Source organism: Apodemus sylvaticus, chromosome 3 (genome assembly GCF_947179515.1).
Source record: "Apodemus sylvaticus chromosome 3, mApoSyl1.1, whole genome shotgun sequence".
Lineage (NCBI taxonomy): Eukaryota > Metazoa > Chordata > Mammalia > Rodentia > Muridae > Apodemus > Apodemus sylvaticus.
Window position 1 is genome coordinate 134,283,158 of NC_067474.1, and position 18,438 is coordinate 134,301,595.

General features: G+C 44.5%; 1 protein-coding gene across 2 annotated transcripts in view; it reads left to right on the forward strand.

Moving 5' to 3' along the window:
• The window catches only part of Zmynd12 (zinc finger MYND-type containing 12), a 29,508-nt gene that overhangs the window by 3,651 nt on the left and 7,419 nt on the right, over positions 1 to 18,438 (forward strand). The window contains exons 2-5 of one of the 2 annotated variants that reach the window (XM_052175660.1): positions 7,337 to 7,478; positions 10,713 to 10,884; positions 14,494 to 14,663; positions 17,524 to 17,646. In XM_052175660.1, the coding sequence (XP_052031620.1) occupies positions 7,337 to 7,478; positions 10,713 to 10,884; positions 14,494 to 14,663; positions 17,524 to 17,646 (607 nt within the window). Of the gene's footprint in view, positions 1 to 7,336; positions 7,479 to 10,712; positions 10,885 to 14,493; positions 14,664 to 17,523; positions 17,647 to 18,438 lie in introns of those variants that run through there. The other variant, XM_052175661.1, reaches the window with a different exon arrangement.

Below are 18,438 nucleotides of genomic sequence, written 5' to 3' on the forward strand. Positions count from 1 at the left end.
GAGCTAAAGCTGACAGAGGCAGCTTTATATTCAGGGCGAAATAGTCAGGGCAATAACAGTAACTGGAAGCTCTAATATTCTACCTTCGGGAGTGAATAGAAGCACAAGGCAGAAGATCCTTAAGGAAATGTAAGACTTGGGCCACACTATAAATTAACCAGGCCCAACCAAGTCTGTAGAACACCCTGATGACAGAATGTGCATCCTTTCCAGTGCATATCAAAAGTTCTTCATATGTTAGGTCATAAATATGGAAGGAATAAAATCACAAAAGGTAGGTTAGGTTATGGTGCAATGAAAGCAATAACCAGTAACAGAAGGAAATTTGGTACGTTTACATTCAGGTCAAAAATAACACTCTTTAAAATCCAGTGGGCGAAAGGGAGACTGAAAAATGCTTTGAGAGAAATGAAAAGGAAACAACAACATACTAAAACCATCCTTACAGGGGATCGCTGAATGTGTATTCCCTATGAGTTCACAGCTGTTCTCAGATCAGTAACTTAGTATTCCATCTTTTTTTGGGGGGGGGGGTGTTTCAAGACAGGGTTTCTCTGTGTAGCCCTGGCTGTCCTGGAACTCACTCTGTAGACCAGGCTGTCCTCGAACTCAGAAATCCGCCTGCCTCTGCCTCTGCCTCCCAAGTGCTGGGATTACAGGCGTGCGCCACCACTGCCCAGCTTAGTATTCCATCTTAACCTATTAAAGAACAAACAAAAAATATATTTGTTAACCCATTCATGCATGGCTCTGTGTTAGATGTAGATATGCTAGAAGAAGGAGCAGAGGTGAATGAAATGGAGAATAGAACAAAACTGTAGAAAGGATAAACATCAGTTCTGTGACAAAAACAACAAAGCTGACAACCCTTTAGCTAGAATGGCTGGAAAAGAAGATTCAAATTACTAACATCAGAAATGAGGTTGGTCTGTTATTGCCAGCCTTGCAGAAATAAGAGGAATTATAAGAGAACACTCTGAATACCTGTATATCAAGAAATCAGACAACAGGGATGAAAAACAGACACATTCCTAAAAAGAAACCAAACTGACCTAAGAAACAGTGTCTGACTAGATCAGTAACAGGTGACAGAAACCAAAACCAGGTAACACAGGCTGGCCTAGTCTTTCACCTCTAAAGGAAAATGAGCACAGATTATTTAATTTGTTAAAAGAGTTTCTAACTTATTCTGTAAGACCCATAGTGTCCCAGTAATAAAGCCAAATCAAATATCACAAAATTACAGAACAATATCCCTAATAAACAGTAAAGACTGTAGAAAGGACAAACAGATGCGAAAGGTCTCAACATTTTAGCAAAACAAACCTGTCAGCAAATGTGAAGGATTACATTTTAGGCAATTGGGATTTAGGAATTCAGGATAGGTTGAATATACATATATCAGTCAGTATAAAACACCACACTAACAGAATAAAACACACACATGTTTCATGTGCACATAGCTCTACACACACACACACACACACACACACACACACACACACACGCACGCACGCAATGTCTCACTAGATGCAGAAGAACCATTCGGTAAAATCCAGCATCATAATAAACACACTGGACTTGGGGTGGGACATGCAGGAGTGGGGGGAGGAATTCCTGTTACTAAATAAAAATGACAATGTGTGTGTGTGTGTGTGTGTGTGTGTGTGTGTGTAGAGCTATGTGCACATGAGAACAGGTGTCCAGAGTACAAAGGAATCAGATTCCTCCGCACATGGAGTTACAGGGGGGTTGTGAGCATGGGCTTTGGGAATCAAACTCGTGTTCTCTGGAAGAGTAACTACTGTTGTTAACTGTTGGGCCATCTCGCTAGCACCCATTGTACATTTGTATGCTCAGTATTAAGTGAACCAATTCCTATAATAAATATTGGTTTCCCCTGGAGGACCCTAACAGGCTTGTAATATAGAAACCATAAAGAACTTAGAAAATTATATTAAAACTAAGCAATGAACACAGAAAGACTGCAGGATACACAGAAGTAGTTACATTCCTATAAACTAGCAATGAACAATCCAAAAGTGAAATTAAGAACATTACCTTATTCAAAACAGGATAAAATATTAGAGAAAAACTTAGTGAAGGAACTGCATAGCTTATATACTGAAATACCACAGAAGATGAAGCAGGGGTCAGTGCAGAAAGAAAACTGATGCAATCCTTTTAAATAAGTCCTCCTCTGCTGAGAGGGCCCTGAGGCGAAAGGGAAAGCATGAGACATAAATAATATGATATATAGACATGTAAATATGATGTGGCCTTAAAACAGCCTTTTTCTTTTAGGCCAAATCCTTAAACAGTCCAGAGGTGACTCTGACCAGTAACCCAGACAGAAGAAAGGCTGGCCTTTATAAACTTCTAGGGGTGGCAGGAAGTTCATGTGGAGAAGCCATGTGCCAGAAGTTAAGAGTTGCAGCACAGACTGCACAACAAAACACTATTGAAAGAAATGAAAGACACTGAAATGCTTCTTATTAAGATAGCCACAATCCCCGGATTATTCTATAGACATGATGCTGTCCATCTAAAATTCCAGCTGACCCTGTCCCTAAAATTCATATGGAAACTGACCCTAAAATTCATATGGAAATTTCAAAACTTATTACTGTGCTATACTAATTTTTAGAAAATCTATTTTGCTTTATGCATATAGGCATTTTTCTTCCATTCATAGAAATGGGCATCGCATGCATGTCTGGTGTCATGGATCCTCTGGAACTGGAGTACAGACAGTTGTGAGCTGCTTTGTGGGTGCTGGGAATTGCACCCAGTGCTCCTAACAGATGAGTCACTTCTCCAGCCCCTACAGTGCTCCTGTTAAGGACAGTACAGGAGTGAGACGCTGTGATAAGCCCATAAATGTTTATTGAGAAGTGTTTATTGGTGCTGAGTCAAGCAGATATCCACATGGAGTAAGATGCACTTGGTTCGCCGGGCAGTGGTGGCACACGCCTGTAATCCCAGCACTCTGGGAGGCAGAGACAGGCGGATTTCTGAGTTCGAGGCCAGCCTGGTCTACAGAGTGAGTTCCAGGACAGCCAGGACTATACAGAGAAACCCTGTCTCGACAAAACCAAAATCAAAAACAAAAACAAAAAACAAAAAACAAAACAAAACAAAAAAACAAACAAGATGAACTTGGTTCCTTACCTTCTGCCTCGTTCAAAAGAGTAAGCATATACAAAAGATGTTAACGTTAGCTAGGAAACTTAATAGCAAATTCATGTAGTTTCAGATTTGACATCAAAGCAACCAAAGTGAAACTAGGTGAGTTAGACATCATCAAAATTTAATTTGTTTTCCATGATACACCCTTGCTGTCCCAGAACTCTGTATGTAGACCAGACTGTCTTCAAACTTAGAGATCCCCCTACCTTTGAGAATAAAGGTGCAACACTGCATCCAGCAAGTCTTTCAAAAGGAAAAAAAAGAAAGAAAGAAAGAAAAAGAAAAACCAGTGCTGCAGAGAACATGAGCGGAGAGCTAGGGGCTGTCTGTGAGTGCAGTGTGCAGTGCAGCTGCCTGTGAGGGAGTAGGCAAGTCTGACCACGTGAGGGCAGTGTTGGGAACTCTGGTGGCCTCCAGGGCTGGCGCAGGTGAGAGAGGGAGTCTTTGTGGTCCTGACTTCAGGACTCCTGTAGTTGACACAATCATCCCAAGCCTGTGGCCAGGCTCACATAATGGAGAAATACATCACCAAGCCACAGAAACAGCTTGTTCCAGCAAGAAAAACAAGGCAAGTGTTTGGAAACCCAGTCACCAGGGTTCCCCACAACACAGTGAAGAGTGGAAGAAACAAGGCTCCGCTCATGCTCCCTCTCAGGAGCCTCTTTGGGGAGCCATGGAAAAGAAGCAGTGTGAGGAGTGCGCACTGCCCCTGCAGGAGCCGCTGTTAGACACAGCCTCACCCCACTCTCCACCAGGCACTGAGAACTGCGAGCCTGCTATTGGACTGGTACTCTTCAGCACTGACCATTCCTTCCCGGTCACTGTGTGCCTGGAGGTAACTTCTTTTTCACCATGAAGTATATGGTCACTGAGAGATTAAAATGCCAACAGATACTGGTGCCAAAGAGACTGTCTCATGAGCTAGAAACTTTTTATACCAAGGACCAAGAGGAAGCACAACACACACACACACACACACCCTGACCTGCTACTGCTGTTGGAAGCAGGAGAGCAGAGGGTCTGGGAGGAGCCCAGGCCTCTGTACGCCAAGAAACCATATGAGCCACTGCCTGCCTTGAAAAGTCCCAGTGAGTTAAGTTGACTTCCTTTTTAAGGAAAAAGCAGCATGTGTGTCACCCACTAATCACTTCAAGGCTATAATGGGCTTCCATGCCCCCTGACTGGGGGGGGCGGGGGTCCTCCAGGAAATTCAGCCCCAGTCTTCTCTCAGCTTGGGGTACATTTTTTGATATTATAAAGAGAAGCAGTTTTAGTATCAGGAATGATATATTAGAAAGTCCTCACTCAGACTTGGGTTCTGTGATATATCACTTCCATTCATTAAAATTGTTGCCTTTAATCCCAACACTTAGTAGGCAGAGGCAGGCAGCTCTCTATGAGTTCAAGGTCAGTCTGGTCTACATAGTGATTTCCAGGCCAACTAAGGGTTATATGATGAGACCCTGCCTCAAAAAATAATAAATAAATAAATAAATAAATAAATATTGCCTAGAAGAAAGGAAAAGAAGAAGAGGAGGAAGACAGGAAGGGGAGGAGAAACCCATAGGATGGGAGAAAAGCATACATCTGACAAGTGTCTTATATCCAGGTTATATTCTGAATTCCTAACAATAGTAAAAAGATCCAGTTCTTTTTTTTTTTTTTTTTAAGGAACATAGGATTTAAATAAACCTTTCTCCCAAGGAAGATATAAAAATGACTAATTAGCACAGGAAAAGATGCGCATTAGTCTTTGGGTAACTACAAATCCAAACCACCAAGAAACCCTGTCAAATCCATTAGGACATAAACACGTGTTAGCAGGGCAGGATGCAGATATTAGAGCCTCATACCATGGAGGCCGAGGCAGGAGGATTGCCATGAGTTGAAGGCCAACCTGAACTACATTGTGAGTTCCTCCCTGGGCTACAAAGTGACACCTTGTCAAGCAACCAACAAAAATACATGTATTTTAAAAAGTCTACAAACAAAATTGTCACTATCCTTTCTAGAACACTAAAGACATTGGCTTTGGGGCTTAAAACACCTCCTCTCTTTTTGCTACCTTCTTAACTTTAACAAGATCAAACAGATTTTGTTTTATTTTCAGAGTCAAGTAGTTACACTCAAGAGCATCTCTGACATCACAGCGACCAGTGCAGTCTGCGAGTGCTTGCCCCATCCCAGCTAGTCTGAGGACATCACTAGTGATCCTTTCCATGACACTGACTATAGAAAAACATATGTTTATGAAGTCTTTCTTAGAACCATATCATAGGTAAATTCCTTTCCCTTCCCCAAGAAAAAGATTCTCAAATACAACAACTTCAGTCCTCAGACGTCTCCAGATGACCCTAGAACAATGTAAGGTTGTCTTTGTTATTATTAACAGATGAGCCACAGCAAAAATAACATGATCTGGTGACTATGAAAAGATTCCTTCACATGTCCCCTCCCCAAGCCCAACAGTTTTTTTTTTAAAGATTTATTTATTATATGTAAATGCACTGTAGCTATCTTCAGACACCCCAGAAGAGGGCATCAGACCTCATTACAGATGGTTGTGAGCCACCATGTGGTTGCTGGGATTTGAACTCAGGACCTTTGAAAGAACAGTCAGTGCTCTTAACCGCTGAGCCATCTCTCCAGCTCCAGCCCAACAGTTTTTTGTTTGTTTGTTTTTGTTTTCTTGTTTTTTTGTTTATTTGGGGGGTTTTTTTTTGGTTTTTTGTTTTTTGTTTTCAAGACAGGGTTTCTCTGTGTAGTTCTGGCTGTCCTGGAACTCACTCTGTAGACCAAGCTGGCCTCCAACTCAGAGATCCACCTGCCTCTGCCTCCCAAATGCTGGGATTAAAGGCGTGCGCCACCATCGCCAGGCTTAGCCCAACAGTTTTTATTTGTTTAGTTTTAAATATTTTTTTGGTTAGCATACAAAGAAAAGGGTTTTCTTGTGACATTACACACACACACACACACACACACACATGCGCACGCACACATTTTACTTTGTTCTTTTTCATATCACCCACTGCCCTCTCCTACCTTCCCTTCACTTTCTGCTGGTCCCCTTCCCTACCCCAAAGAGTTCCTTCTGCTTCATGATATATATATTTCCATCACCCTCTGCCGTTCTTCCTTCACTTTAGATACCCTCCTCTTCATTCATTCTGCTTCCCTTTTATGGTGTGTGTGTGTGTGTGTGTGTGTGTTTAAGTATGCATTACAGGTATAAGAAAATGTACTATTTGTCTTCCTAAGTTTGGCTCATTTCATTTAACATAATGGTTCCATCCATTTTCCGTAGAAAGCCATAATTTCATTTTTCTTTGCAGCTAAATAAAACTCCGCTATGTAGACATACATTTCCTTTATTCATTTGACTGTCAATGAGCATCTAGGCTGGATTCATTTCCTAGCTATTGTAAATCATACAGCAATAAACATAGATGTAAAAAATCCTCTTGGTATGTGGACTTACTATCCTTCAGGCGTACGCCAGAGCGGGTATAGCTGGGCCACACTGAAGTACTCTTTTTAGATTAAACATTTAAAATACTTATTTATTTCGTGTTATTGTAAGAATGTTTTGCCTCCATGTAAGTTTGTGCACCACGTGTGTGCCTGGTGTCCTCAGAGCTCAGGAGATGGCATGGATTCCCTGAAACTATACTTATGAATGGTTGTAAGTCACTATGTGGGTGCTGAGACTCAAACCCAGGTCCTCTTAGCAAGTGTTTGTGACCATGGAGTCGTGCACTGGCCTGCATCCCCATCAGCAGTATATAAAGGTCCATTTCCCTACATAGTTCCAGCATGTGTTGTCTTTTTTCTTCTTTCAGATTTCTTCCTTCCTTCTCTTCCATGTAGCCCTGTCTGTCCCGGAACTCGCTCTGTAGACCAGGTTGGTCTCGAACTTCTAGAGATCCACCTGTCTCTGCCACCCAAATGATGGAATTAAAGGTGTGCACCACCAACCACTTCCTGGCCACAGTGCAGTTTTTATCCAAGTATAGACATGAGAGAAAATAGACTTCCATCTCAGAAAAGGCTTTAGGCTCCTGCCAGGTTTGGGTTGAACTGACTTTTCTAGAATTTGGAGCTGGAAGGAGGCAAAGATCAAGCTAACACAGTGTGTTTCTGTTGTCAGCGGTCCTGTGCATCAGAAGGCTGATTGGGGCAGCATCCATGCGAAGATATGCCAGCTGCTAATTCCTCTGCGCACCACCATGCCCTTCTACAACTCAGAGGAAGAGAGGCAGCATGGTCTGCAGCAGCTGCAGAGGCGACAGGCAAGTCCTACAGCCGGTAACGGTGAGGGCAGGGCCTTGGTCTTTACGTTCCAGTCTGGGTCGCTTCCTGTGGTTTCACTGAACACCCACTGGACTGGTTTGCTTGGGTGGCCATAAGGCCAAGCGTGCTACAAGCCACAGACGCTCATCTTCTCAACTCTGCAGGAGACTGAAAGTCCAAGTGGAGGTTTGCACCTCCCCCTCCCCTCTCATTCCATCCTCCCTTGTCCTCTCTCCCCCACCCACGTCCTTCGTCCTCCCCCAGCTCTGTGAATCTTTGGGTGCACACATATGCTTGAGTTGCAGATGGATGCCAGAAGACAACCTCAGGTGTCCTTCTTCAGGAGCTATTTACCTTGGTTTTGACTTTTTGTTTTGTTTTGTTTTTTTTGGATTAGGTTTTTTTTAGAGACAGGGTTTCTCTGTATAGCCCTGGAACTCACTCTGTAGACCAGGCTGGCCTCAAACTCAGAAATCCACCTGCCTCTGCCTCCCAGAGTGCTGGGATTGCAGGCATGCACCACCACTACCCGGCTTGACTTTAATTTTTTAAAACGGTCTCTGACAGGGCTGGGTTTTACCAGGCAGGTTAGTCTAGCTGGACAGTGAACCCCAGGGCTCTGCCTACAGGTGCCCCTTCAGTGCTGGGAGAGCAAGCGTGCCCACTCTGCCTAGCTTTTTTACATGGTTTCTGGGTATTAAATTTGAGTGTAGTTTTAAAAAACCACATTACTGCGGTCTTTGCCCCAGAGCTGCTTTGCTACCAAACCTCCCTTCCCTCCTGACCCCCCACCCCACCCTCCCTTTTGTTCCGCCTGGCTTAGCTCTGGGATTGATCACAAGCAGCCCTAACCCAGCTTTCTTTTGAATCTGGGGATAAAAAATACACTTTGTTACCTTAACTTGCCTGCTAGGCACAATTGCTGGGCACAAATATCTTACCAATTTATTATCTCTGGCTCTCCTTCTGCCCTAAACATAGTAGTAGCTTGTTCCAATTAGCCCCTACCAAACATCTTTGCCCCCCCCCCATAGTAGAGGCTTCAGATCCTAGCTCTTCCCAGGCCTACATGATTGCTACATCCTTATTTCTACAAAGTGTGGCAGAGAAGCCCCTTCTCTCCTTCCCTGCATCTCCTTTTTCTCTTGGGATCCAAAAGTCCCACTTGTACCTTTCATCCAGCAACTGGCTCCTGTCCTTCTTTATTGACAAATCAAGCACCAATTAGGGAACCAGACCTTAGTATCAGAACCTCCCCTTACAGAACTCAGGTGCCCATGCTCATGAGACTTTACTGACCAAGCCATCTTTGGAGACCCAGATTTGGTGTCTTCTGAGACCTCTCTTCCTGGATGATGGATGGCTACCTTCTTGCTGAGTTCTCACTGGGTCTTCCATTTGTTGTACACATCACTGGTATCTCTGTGTCTGTCCGGTTTCTTCTTATAAAGACAGCAGTCAGGGCTGGTAGGATGGCTCAGTGGGAAAGAGTTTTCTGCCGAGCCTGACAACCTAAACTTGATCCCTAGAACCCACATGATCAAAGGAGAGAACTGATTTCCAGCTGTCCTTTGACCTCTACACATGCATTGTGCTGCACATGGACACACACAAAATGTGATTAAAATCCTAATTTAACCACCTCTTTGGATGGCATTTTACCCAAACTGCCATCAAAGCCTGTAGGATTAGGGTTTAAAGCTTCAGCACACGACTTCTTGTGAGAGACAGTTCAGTCCATAGAATCCATGTGTCAAGTACAGTGATAAGACTGTAGAGGAATTTTAATCCAGGAAGATGGTTGCTCTGATGAGGGAATCATATCCAAAGATATGATCTGGTTGGAATGCAGACATGCTCCACACCTTTAATTCCTCCAGCTAGAATATAGACATACCTTTAGTTCATATCTTTGATCCATCTGGCTGTAATACAGACCTGCCTTTAGTACACCCCTCTAATCCTAAACAATCTTGTCTTATTGAGGGTCAGACAAAGTGATGAATCAGAGAAAAATATGACAGAATGAGTCAGAGAAAGTCCAACTCTCAGGAGAACCGATGGGAGAGGCTACTTAAGAGCAGCGAGGGGGAAACAGTTCGGTTCAGTTCAGTCAGTTCAGTTCTGAGCAGTTAGTTTGGTGCAATTCAGAAGCAGTCTTTTCCAAGGAAAGCAATTTAGTTAGAAGCCAAGAGAAGCCAAGCTGAATCAGTCAGCGTGGAGAGGAATTTTGAGCCAACCAGAGTTCAGAAAGAACTAGAAAAAGTAAGTTTATTCAGCAGTAAGTCTCACAGGCTGAAACATTCTAGGCCTAGGTTAGCAGACAGAGGCTGGAAGCTGAAGTCTTCAAGGCCCTGACTCGCAGGAGATTAGATTGGACAGAGCCTAGAGCCTCCAGGCCTAAGCCTAGGGATAGATGGGAACACTCTGGGCTCGACCTAAGCCGTGTATTCATAAAACTTGGGTATGGCTCTCAGCTTATCACTTTCTTTGAGGAAATAAAAGCCACCCCTTTGGCATACCTCTGTCTCTAAAAATATTTACATCATGATTCATAACAGTAGCAAAATTACAGTTATAAAGTAGCAATGAAAGTAATTTTATGGTTGGGGGGGTCACCATAACATGAACTGTATTGAAGTGTTACAGAATTAGGAAGGTTGAGAACCACTGCACTGGCATAATCAGATACTTAAAATATGAGTGAATAAAAAAGACTATATTAGGGTATAAAGGCATTGTCTTGTGTTATCTATAGCTTTGCTGAATTAAAGTTTTATTGAAATTAGTCCAGGATGTACGTTAGTTGGTATGGGCTTGGCTAGCAGGCATCAGGCCTTAGGTTTGAGCTTTGACATCACGTAAAACTGGGTGCTGGCACATGCTCACCCACACAGTGAGTTTGAGGCTATCCTGGACTACAAAGGACTCTGTCTTTAAAAAGTAAAGAAATACAACAATGAAAAGAACTATAGGATTGACGTGTGCTGTTCATCTGAGAGCTCGTGTCCAACACTCCTGTTTGCCGAGTTTTGAACTATAATGAAAGATGTCTGTTTCTGGACCTTGGCCTCACTGTCCCAAGTCTGCATTTTTATCCACTCCACCCCTGACGCTCATGCCCACCTAGTACAGGCAGGCTCACGAAGTCCCTTCAGCCCGACATCAGCTTCACCTGTGTTTCCACCTTGCCTTTTGCCGAGCCTCAGGATGCCTGTTTCTGCCTTCCACAGAAGCACTTGATTGAATTCTGCTACACCGTGGCCCAGAAGTATCTCTTTGAAGGACGACATGAAGATGCTGTGCCTGCGGCTTTGCATTCCCTTCGCTTCCGCATGAACGTGCACGGCCTGAGCTCAGTTGAGCTCGTGCCTGCTTACCTGCTCCTGGCTGAGGCCAGCCTTGGTGAGTGGAACAACTTTAGACCCTGGAGCCTGTTGAAGTGCTGGATTGATCCTGGACAGGGGCAAGACACCCTTTGTGGATGAGGAGGGTTGGGGTGAAGGCTGGCATAAGGGCGTGAAGGCTATGGACACAGCTGACAGAAATCCACTCAAGCTGGGCTTGGTGTCATTCACCTTTAATCCCAGTCCTGGAGAGGCAGAGGTGGGAGGCCACCCTTGTCTACATAGAGAGTTCTAGGACAGCTTGGACTACATAGGGAGACTCTGTCACAAACAAAACAAAACAAACAAACAAAACAACAAAAAGAAATCCACTCAAGCTGACCGGGTCAAAGGGAAGACGGCAGTTAGGTTGTTGGAGTGTCCCTGGGGTGGGTGGGGGTATAGGAAATTGGCTGGGCTCTCATTCTCTCTCCTGTGTCCCTTCTTTTCCCTCTCCTTTTTAAAGTGCCCCTTACAAAAGTCAGGCTGACCTCAAACTCACTAGGTAGCTTAAGGGGTGACTTTGAACTTCTGATTCTCCTGGCCCCCCCCCCCAAACTCTTCCTTCCAGTGCTGAGATTTCAGGCCAAAACTATGAGCCCAGGTCTTCATACATGGTAGGCCGACACTCTACCAACTCAGCCACACCCCAGCCCTCTTTCTTGTCTCTGCTCTGCTATATGTATCTATTTCAGGGTACCTTTCTGTAGAACAATATTAACATCATCTCCTCACTGCAGGAGACAGTTATCCTCAGATATCAGATCTAGATACAGCTGCATGTTCTCTGGATTCAAGTTGAGAAGAAGAGATGGCTTAGCATCTGATTTCTCTTACAAATTCCCAGAGGACAGAACTTTGTTAACTTAGTTGGAATGTAGCATCTACCCTTGTTCTCTGGGGTCAAAGTCATAGTTTAGAAATGGGGACCCGGCCGGGCGGTGGTGGCGCATGCCTGTAATCCCAGCACTCTGGGAGGTAGAGGCAGGCAGATTTCTGAGTTCGAGGCCAGCCTGGTCTACAGAGTGAGTTCTAGGACAGCCAAGGCTATACAGAGAATCCCTGTCTCAAAAAAATCCAAAAATCTAAAAATCCAAAAAACAAACAAACAAAAATGAAATGAGGACCCGCCATCCTGACAGTGAGAGCACAGGCTTAGCAGGCACCTGCCTGGTGGCCACAGATGAGCATCTACAGTGTCTTAGGCACCATGTACATCTCTGTGTAGCTCCGGCTGTCCTGGAACTCACTCTGTAGACCAGGCTGGCCTCAAACTCAGAAATCCTCCTGCCTCTGCCTCCCAAGTACTGGGATTAAAGGCGTGCGCCGCCAACACCCTGCAAGATTAATTATTTATTATTATGTAAGTACACTGTAGCTGTCTTCAGACACACCAGAAGAGGGCATCAGATCTCATTACAGATGGTGGCTTCTGGGATTTGAACTCAGGACCTTCGGAAGAGCAGTCGGTGCTCTTAACTGCTGAGCCATCTCTCCAGCCCCCATGTACATCTTAATAGATATCATTTTGAATATCATTCTCCAGACCAGGACTATAGCTCAGCAGCAAAGCATATTACCTAGTATACGTAGAGTACTAGGTTCAAGTCCCACCTTTGAAAATAAAAAGTGAGGTCAAGCTGTTGTTAGTATAGTATAAGTGCCCTGTCCAAGCCTTACAGTAAACTGTCAAGGGGTCCCTGTGTCTGGAACTCTCTAGTGTACATTTTCCATCAGACTCCCCTATACAAGCACAGTAAGCCTTCCAATCAGGCTTCTCCAAAAGTATGTTTATAGCCCCCGAAGTTATAGAATCCAAAAGAGTCACAACTCAGACACATTTCCTTTCTTACTGCCATTGGTTAAATCTTTCCTCTCTTGGTTAAATCTTACTGCCATTGGTTAAAATAGTCTCTCAGCTTTCCCTTGGCTCTTTTGACATTCAGAGACCATTGGCCAGTCATTATTTTACGGAGCTGGGTGTTTCATCAGCAGGCATGTTTGTCTATTACTCATATTCCTAGTACCCGAGAGTCTCTCTGCCTGGGTCTTCTCAAGGTGGCAGTGCTAAAGAAGATCTCGAGGCTGCGCTGCAACTGCATGTAAACAAACATCAGTCCTGAAGGAAACAGCATGCTGGGGAGAATGCACCACAAGGCTTCGGGTTCAGAGAGCCAGACTAAATCTATAACTAGCAACGGAGTGAGCCGAGCGCTCAGGAAAAGCAGGACAAGAGGAAGAAGTTTCTGAGTGCGTGACTTAAAAAGAAATGCAGAGATGGGCGGTGGTGCACTTGGGTGGCAGAGGCAGGCAGATTTCTGTGTTTGAGGCCAGCCTGGTCTACAAAGTGAGTTCAGGACAGCCAGGGCTGCACAGAGAAACCCTGTCTCAAAAAACAAACAAACAGACAAACAAACAAACGAGATGCAGAGATAGCTCAGCAGTTAAAAAGACATGACATACCCAAAGCAAGACACCCTGAGGTCTATCTCTGGGACCTACACAGAACTTAAGTTTCTAGTGACCTTGTTAGATGTCTCATAACTGGTTGTAGTTCCAGAGAATTTAACATCATATTTCTGTCCTCCCCAAGAACCAGTATGCAGTGCACTTACCCCACCCCACATACACATAATCAAAATAAAATAAATCCTTGTAAAGGCCTGGCACACACCTGGCCTGGTGGTGCACACCTTATTTCCCAGCACTGAGGAGGCAGAGGCAGGAGGATCCCTATGAGTTCAAAGTCATTCTGGTTGACACAGAGTTCAAGACCAGAGCTACAAAGACCCTGTCTAAAGCAAAGCAAAACAAAAAGCCACCTAAATAAATAAATAAGTAAATACATATTGAAACCCTAGTCTCTCTCTTTCTCTCTCTCTCTTTCTCTCTCTATGTTGTGAATATCTATAGAAAGAGAGAATTCACAGTCTGAGAGTTCATCCTTTTAAGGTACAATGTAATATATCAGAAGGTTATATATTCAAAAGGTTGTATAACTCACTACTATCTAATTCCAGAACATTCCATCAGCTTTAAAATTCCATATAATTGTTCATAATTGCTCCTTCTTAATCATGCACACTCCTTCCTCTCTCTGATGTACTCCCACAACTAAGTCCCTTCCTTCTGTGTGTGCCTGTTCTGGACATTTCCCATAAGTGGAGTCTGACAATATGTGACTTTTGGCGGCTGGCTTCTCTCACTTAGCATGCTGTTTTCAAGCCGTCCTCTCTGTAGCGTGTATACAGGCAATATTCTTTTTATGACTAATCACAGTCCACTCATGAGTAAGGTATGCTTATCAACTGATGAGCATCTGCTACAGATGGATTCCTAGGAACATTCATGAGCAACTTTGGGCACCAAAAAATATTTATATCAATGAATGAGCCAATGTATGATAACCCACATATCATCATATATTTTTTAGTTAAAATATGCATTTTATTTATTTATTTATTTGTTTATTTTTGGTTTTTGTTTGTTTGTTTTAGATAATTTCTACAGAGCCTTAGCTGTACTGGAACTCCAGGAACTCCTCCTGCCTCTGCTTCCCCAGTGCTGGAACTAAAGGCATGCACCACCATGCCTGGCTTATACTTCTTTACTAACTGACTTTTGGCAGGTCTGGGCCGGATAGTGCAGGCTGAAGAATATCTATCCCAAGCCCAATGGACAGTCCTCAAGTCAACTGACTGTAGTAACGCCACCCACTCTTTGCTGCATCGGAACCTGGGCCTTCTCTACATAGCCAAGAAGAACATGGAGGAAGCCCGGTACCATCTGGCTAACGACGTGAGCGAGCTCACTTAAAACACTGGGGTATTTCCAAGAAGGGCTCTGCTTAGTGCTTCTCTTAGCTGAGCATTTTCCTAGCACCTACTGCTCATACTGACCATCTTGGAGCAGCAGCAAGAACTCAGCTCTAATGACCCCAGTTCAAGCCTTTCTACCTCCTGGCTATGCAAATGTGGCTAGGCTCCATCTCCCCCCCCCCCTCGTTGTCTGAGGCTAACCAAAAAAGACAGAGCTGCACAGTGCTAAGAGAAGGGTTGTGCTTCTGTTTCCAGCTCTGCTAGTTCTGTGACAAATTATTTAACCTTTCTCATCACATGTAAGACACAAATCATAAACCGGTTCCAACCGCATCAGCACGTTGCAGAGATTAATAATAGAATATTGTACGCACTGGACTTTGTGGCTATTTGTTAAAATAATATTAACGTCTCTTCTTCAGAGTGTGGTTATTGAATTTAAATGAGCTAGATCTATAAGAAAGCACTTACAATCTATAAACTGTACAAATGTGAGATGCGGGAGTCAGGTGAGCTGTTCTTCTGAGTTAGGGAGTTCCTAGTCGAATTTTGAGGCTGGAAAATAGTATCAGACAGAGCTCCTGCACCTGATCCCAATTAGGCGGGTCATGCTGCGCTCCCATGGGCCCTTTCTGGTCTCCACAGTCACCTCTTCCAGGCAGGCAGCCTTCCTTCCCTCTGGCTGCCTGCCTCTGCAGTTGCCTTAGACTCTTCCCTGTACCTCGAGGCCACCTGTGTGCCACCCTGTGCCCTAGGAGGCTAACCTCCACGGTTGTCCTAGATGCCATCTGTCTGACTTTGCTAGGGATTGCACAGCAGGGGACAGGCATGTGGAGACACAGTGGGGGAGGGGCGGGTGGACCCACCCCAGTTCTGGCAGAAGCAGTCAGCTTTCCTCTTTGGATAAAGCTCCTGTCTGGAGGCCGCGGCCCCAGCTCTGGCTGGTCTCTGTTACCTGTGCTGACTCGGCTGGTTTTCTGAGGCACAGGGATGGCAATAGCTCCTTGCCATTGCCCTTCTTGGTGCTCCATTGGCCCTCTTGCTTTTGTGACTTCCACATTTGCAGTCACTCTTCCATTAAGTGACTTCAGGCAGCCCCATGTCATCTGTTTCTATCCAAGCTCTTAACCAATACTTTATTATATAGTCCTGGAATTTGATATGATGACCATACTGGCCTTGAACTCAAAGAGATCTGCCTGCCTCTGCCTCGGGGATGCTGGCCTTAAAGGCATGCGTGGCCATGCCTGGCGACTTTTCCTCATTTATGTTTGTTCTCTACCCTGCCCCCACATCCTTCAGTTAAATAAGTAGAGGCACATTCTGTCTTGTGCTGACCCCACAATCAGAAATTAGATCAAAACCTCAAAACCATGTTTCCTGAGTACACACACACACACACACACACACGTGCACACACACTCACACTTGTTGTTGTTTTCTTTTTAAACAGGGTCTCACTATGTATCCTAGCTGACTTCAGACTCATAGAGATCCACCTGCTTCTGCCTTCTTAGTGCTGAGATTAAAGGTGCATGCTACACTGTCTCTAGACATCTTTTTGAGACAAGATGTTATTATATACTTCAGGTTGATCTTGAACTCAGCACCATCCTGCTTCCGCCTCCTGAATGTTGGGATTACAGATATTTGATATCACACCTATAGTTCTTCCTCCTCCTTAAATGAACACTTCACTGACACAAACTATAAAATCCCCCATTTTCACGTGTCAGCTTCAGTGAGTTTTAGTGCATTGACAGCGCTGCACAACCAGGAGCACATTTCCATCCCTCCAAAGAAGCCCCTCATTTCCCTTTGCAGCCACTGCCATTCAAATCCCAACCCCAGGCAGCCAGCCTGTCTCCATGGGTCTTCCTTCCTTCCTTCCTTCCTTCCTTCCTTCCTTCCTTCCTTCCTTCCTTCCTTCCTTCCTTCCTTTTTTCTTTCATTTCTTCTTATTTATCCTCCTCCTCTTCTTCCTCCTCCTCCTTTTGAGATGGAGTTTTTAGTGTAACCCTGGCTATCCTGAAACTCACTATATAGACCAGACTGGTCTCGACCTCCCAGAGATCTGCCTGCCTCTGCTTCCCGAGGGCTGGGGTTAAAGATGTGTGCTACCACAGCACGTGGTGGCGCATCTCCTTATAGAGGGAGAATTGCAGGCAGAGTCTAGAGTCTCTGACTGCCCTCACCCTGCATAGTGCTTATAGACCATCCACTGCTGAGCCACAGCTCATGTCTTCTGCTGTCAAGTGGCAGTCTATCTTGACTAGGGCACAGGTCATTTGTCCACTCTTGAGACACTGGATGTGTATGCTGTTTCTGCCCTGGGACTGTTAAGAATGACTGTGACAGATGTTCATGAACCAGTCTGTTCACACGTGGACATGTGTGCCCATTTTTCTTGGGAAGGTACGAGTTCCTAGGCCACAGGAATTCCATGTTTAGCCCTTTGAGGATCTGACTAGCTGCTGGCCAGAGACGCTAACATTTTCATCCGTCCCAGCCATGTGTGGGCTTTTATTTCCCCAGCTGTCTTGCCAGTTTCCTTTTGAAGATAGCTGTCCTACTGGCTATGAAGAGGGATGAGACTGCTGTGATTTTGTTTTGCTTTCCTTGAATGACAGTCAGTGTCTCGCACCTGTCACATGCTTATTAACCATCCATGTGTCTCTTAGAGAAACGTCTGCTCAGGTCCCTAGTCCATTTTCACATCAGGCTGCAATTAAGGCTTTTTCTGTGTGTTCTGGTCACAAACCTTCTTTTTCTCCTTTTTTCTTTTCACCAATTAAATGGTTTTCGAGGGACTCAGGTGCCTTCTCTTATTCCTGTGATAGATTTATTTTGCCAGTTGTGCATATGGGACAGAAGATGTCAGGACCTCAGGAGGCTATTTCCACCTGGCCAACATTTTCTATGGCCTTAAGAAAATGGAGCTGGCTGACACACTGTATACAAAGGTAAGCTGGGGGGAATGTGGGACCTTAACCCTGGCACTCATGCCCGGCCACTGCGGAGAAAGCTACAGCAGAGATGCTCAGAGGCTGACCTCAGTCAGCTTACACAGCCAGTCCACGAGGTACTTTCGCTCTGTCATACCCATACGGCCAACAAGGTAGGCATATGGAGGGATACAATAGAGAAGGAAAAATTTAGCTGGGCAGTGGTGGCACACGCCTTTAATCCCAGCACTTGGGAGGCAGAGGCAGGTGGATTTCTGAGTTGGAGGCCAGCCTAGTCTACAGAGTGAGTTCCAGGACAGCCAGGGCTACACAAACCCTGTCTCAAAAAACCAAAAAAACCAAAAAGCCAAAAACAAAAAACAAAACAAAACAAAACAAAGAACCCCCCCCAAAAAAAAAAACCAAAAAAAAAAAAAAAAAAAAAAGGAAAAACTTGATTTCATTTATTTTTAAATTTCACTTTGTTTTTCCAAGACAAGATTTCTCTGTATATCCCTGGCTGTTCTGGAACTTGCTTTGTAGACAAGGCTAGCTTTGAATTTCCAGAAATCTACCTGCCTCTGACTTCCACCACTGTCTGGCCAAAGGTAGAACATTGAGACGATAATGGCCTCTCAAAAGGTCAAAGAACAAGAAAATATTTTAAAATTCATTGTGTGGAATGACTCTACGGATAAAGTATGGTGCCCCCAGGTCTGACCCTGAGTTTGATCCAGGGCCCACCTGGTAGAAGGAAAGAACCAACTCCTGAATGGTGACCTCTGACCTCCCCATGCATGTTGCAGCACC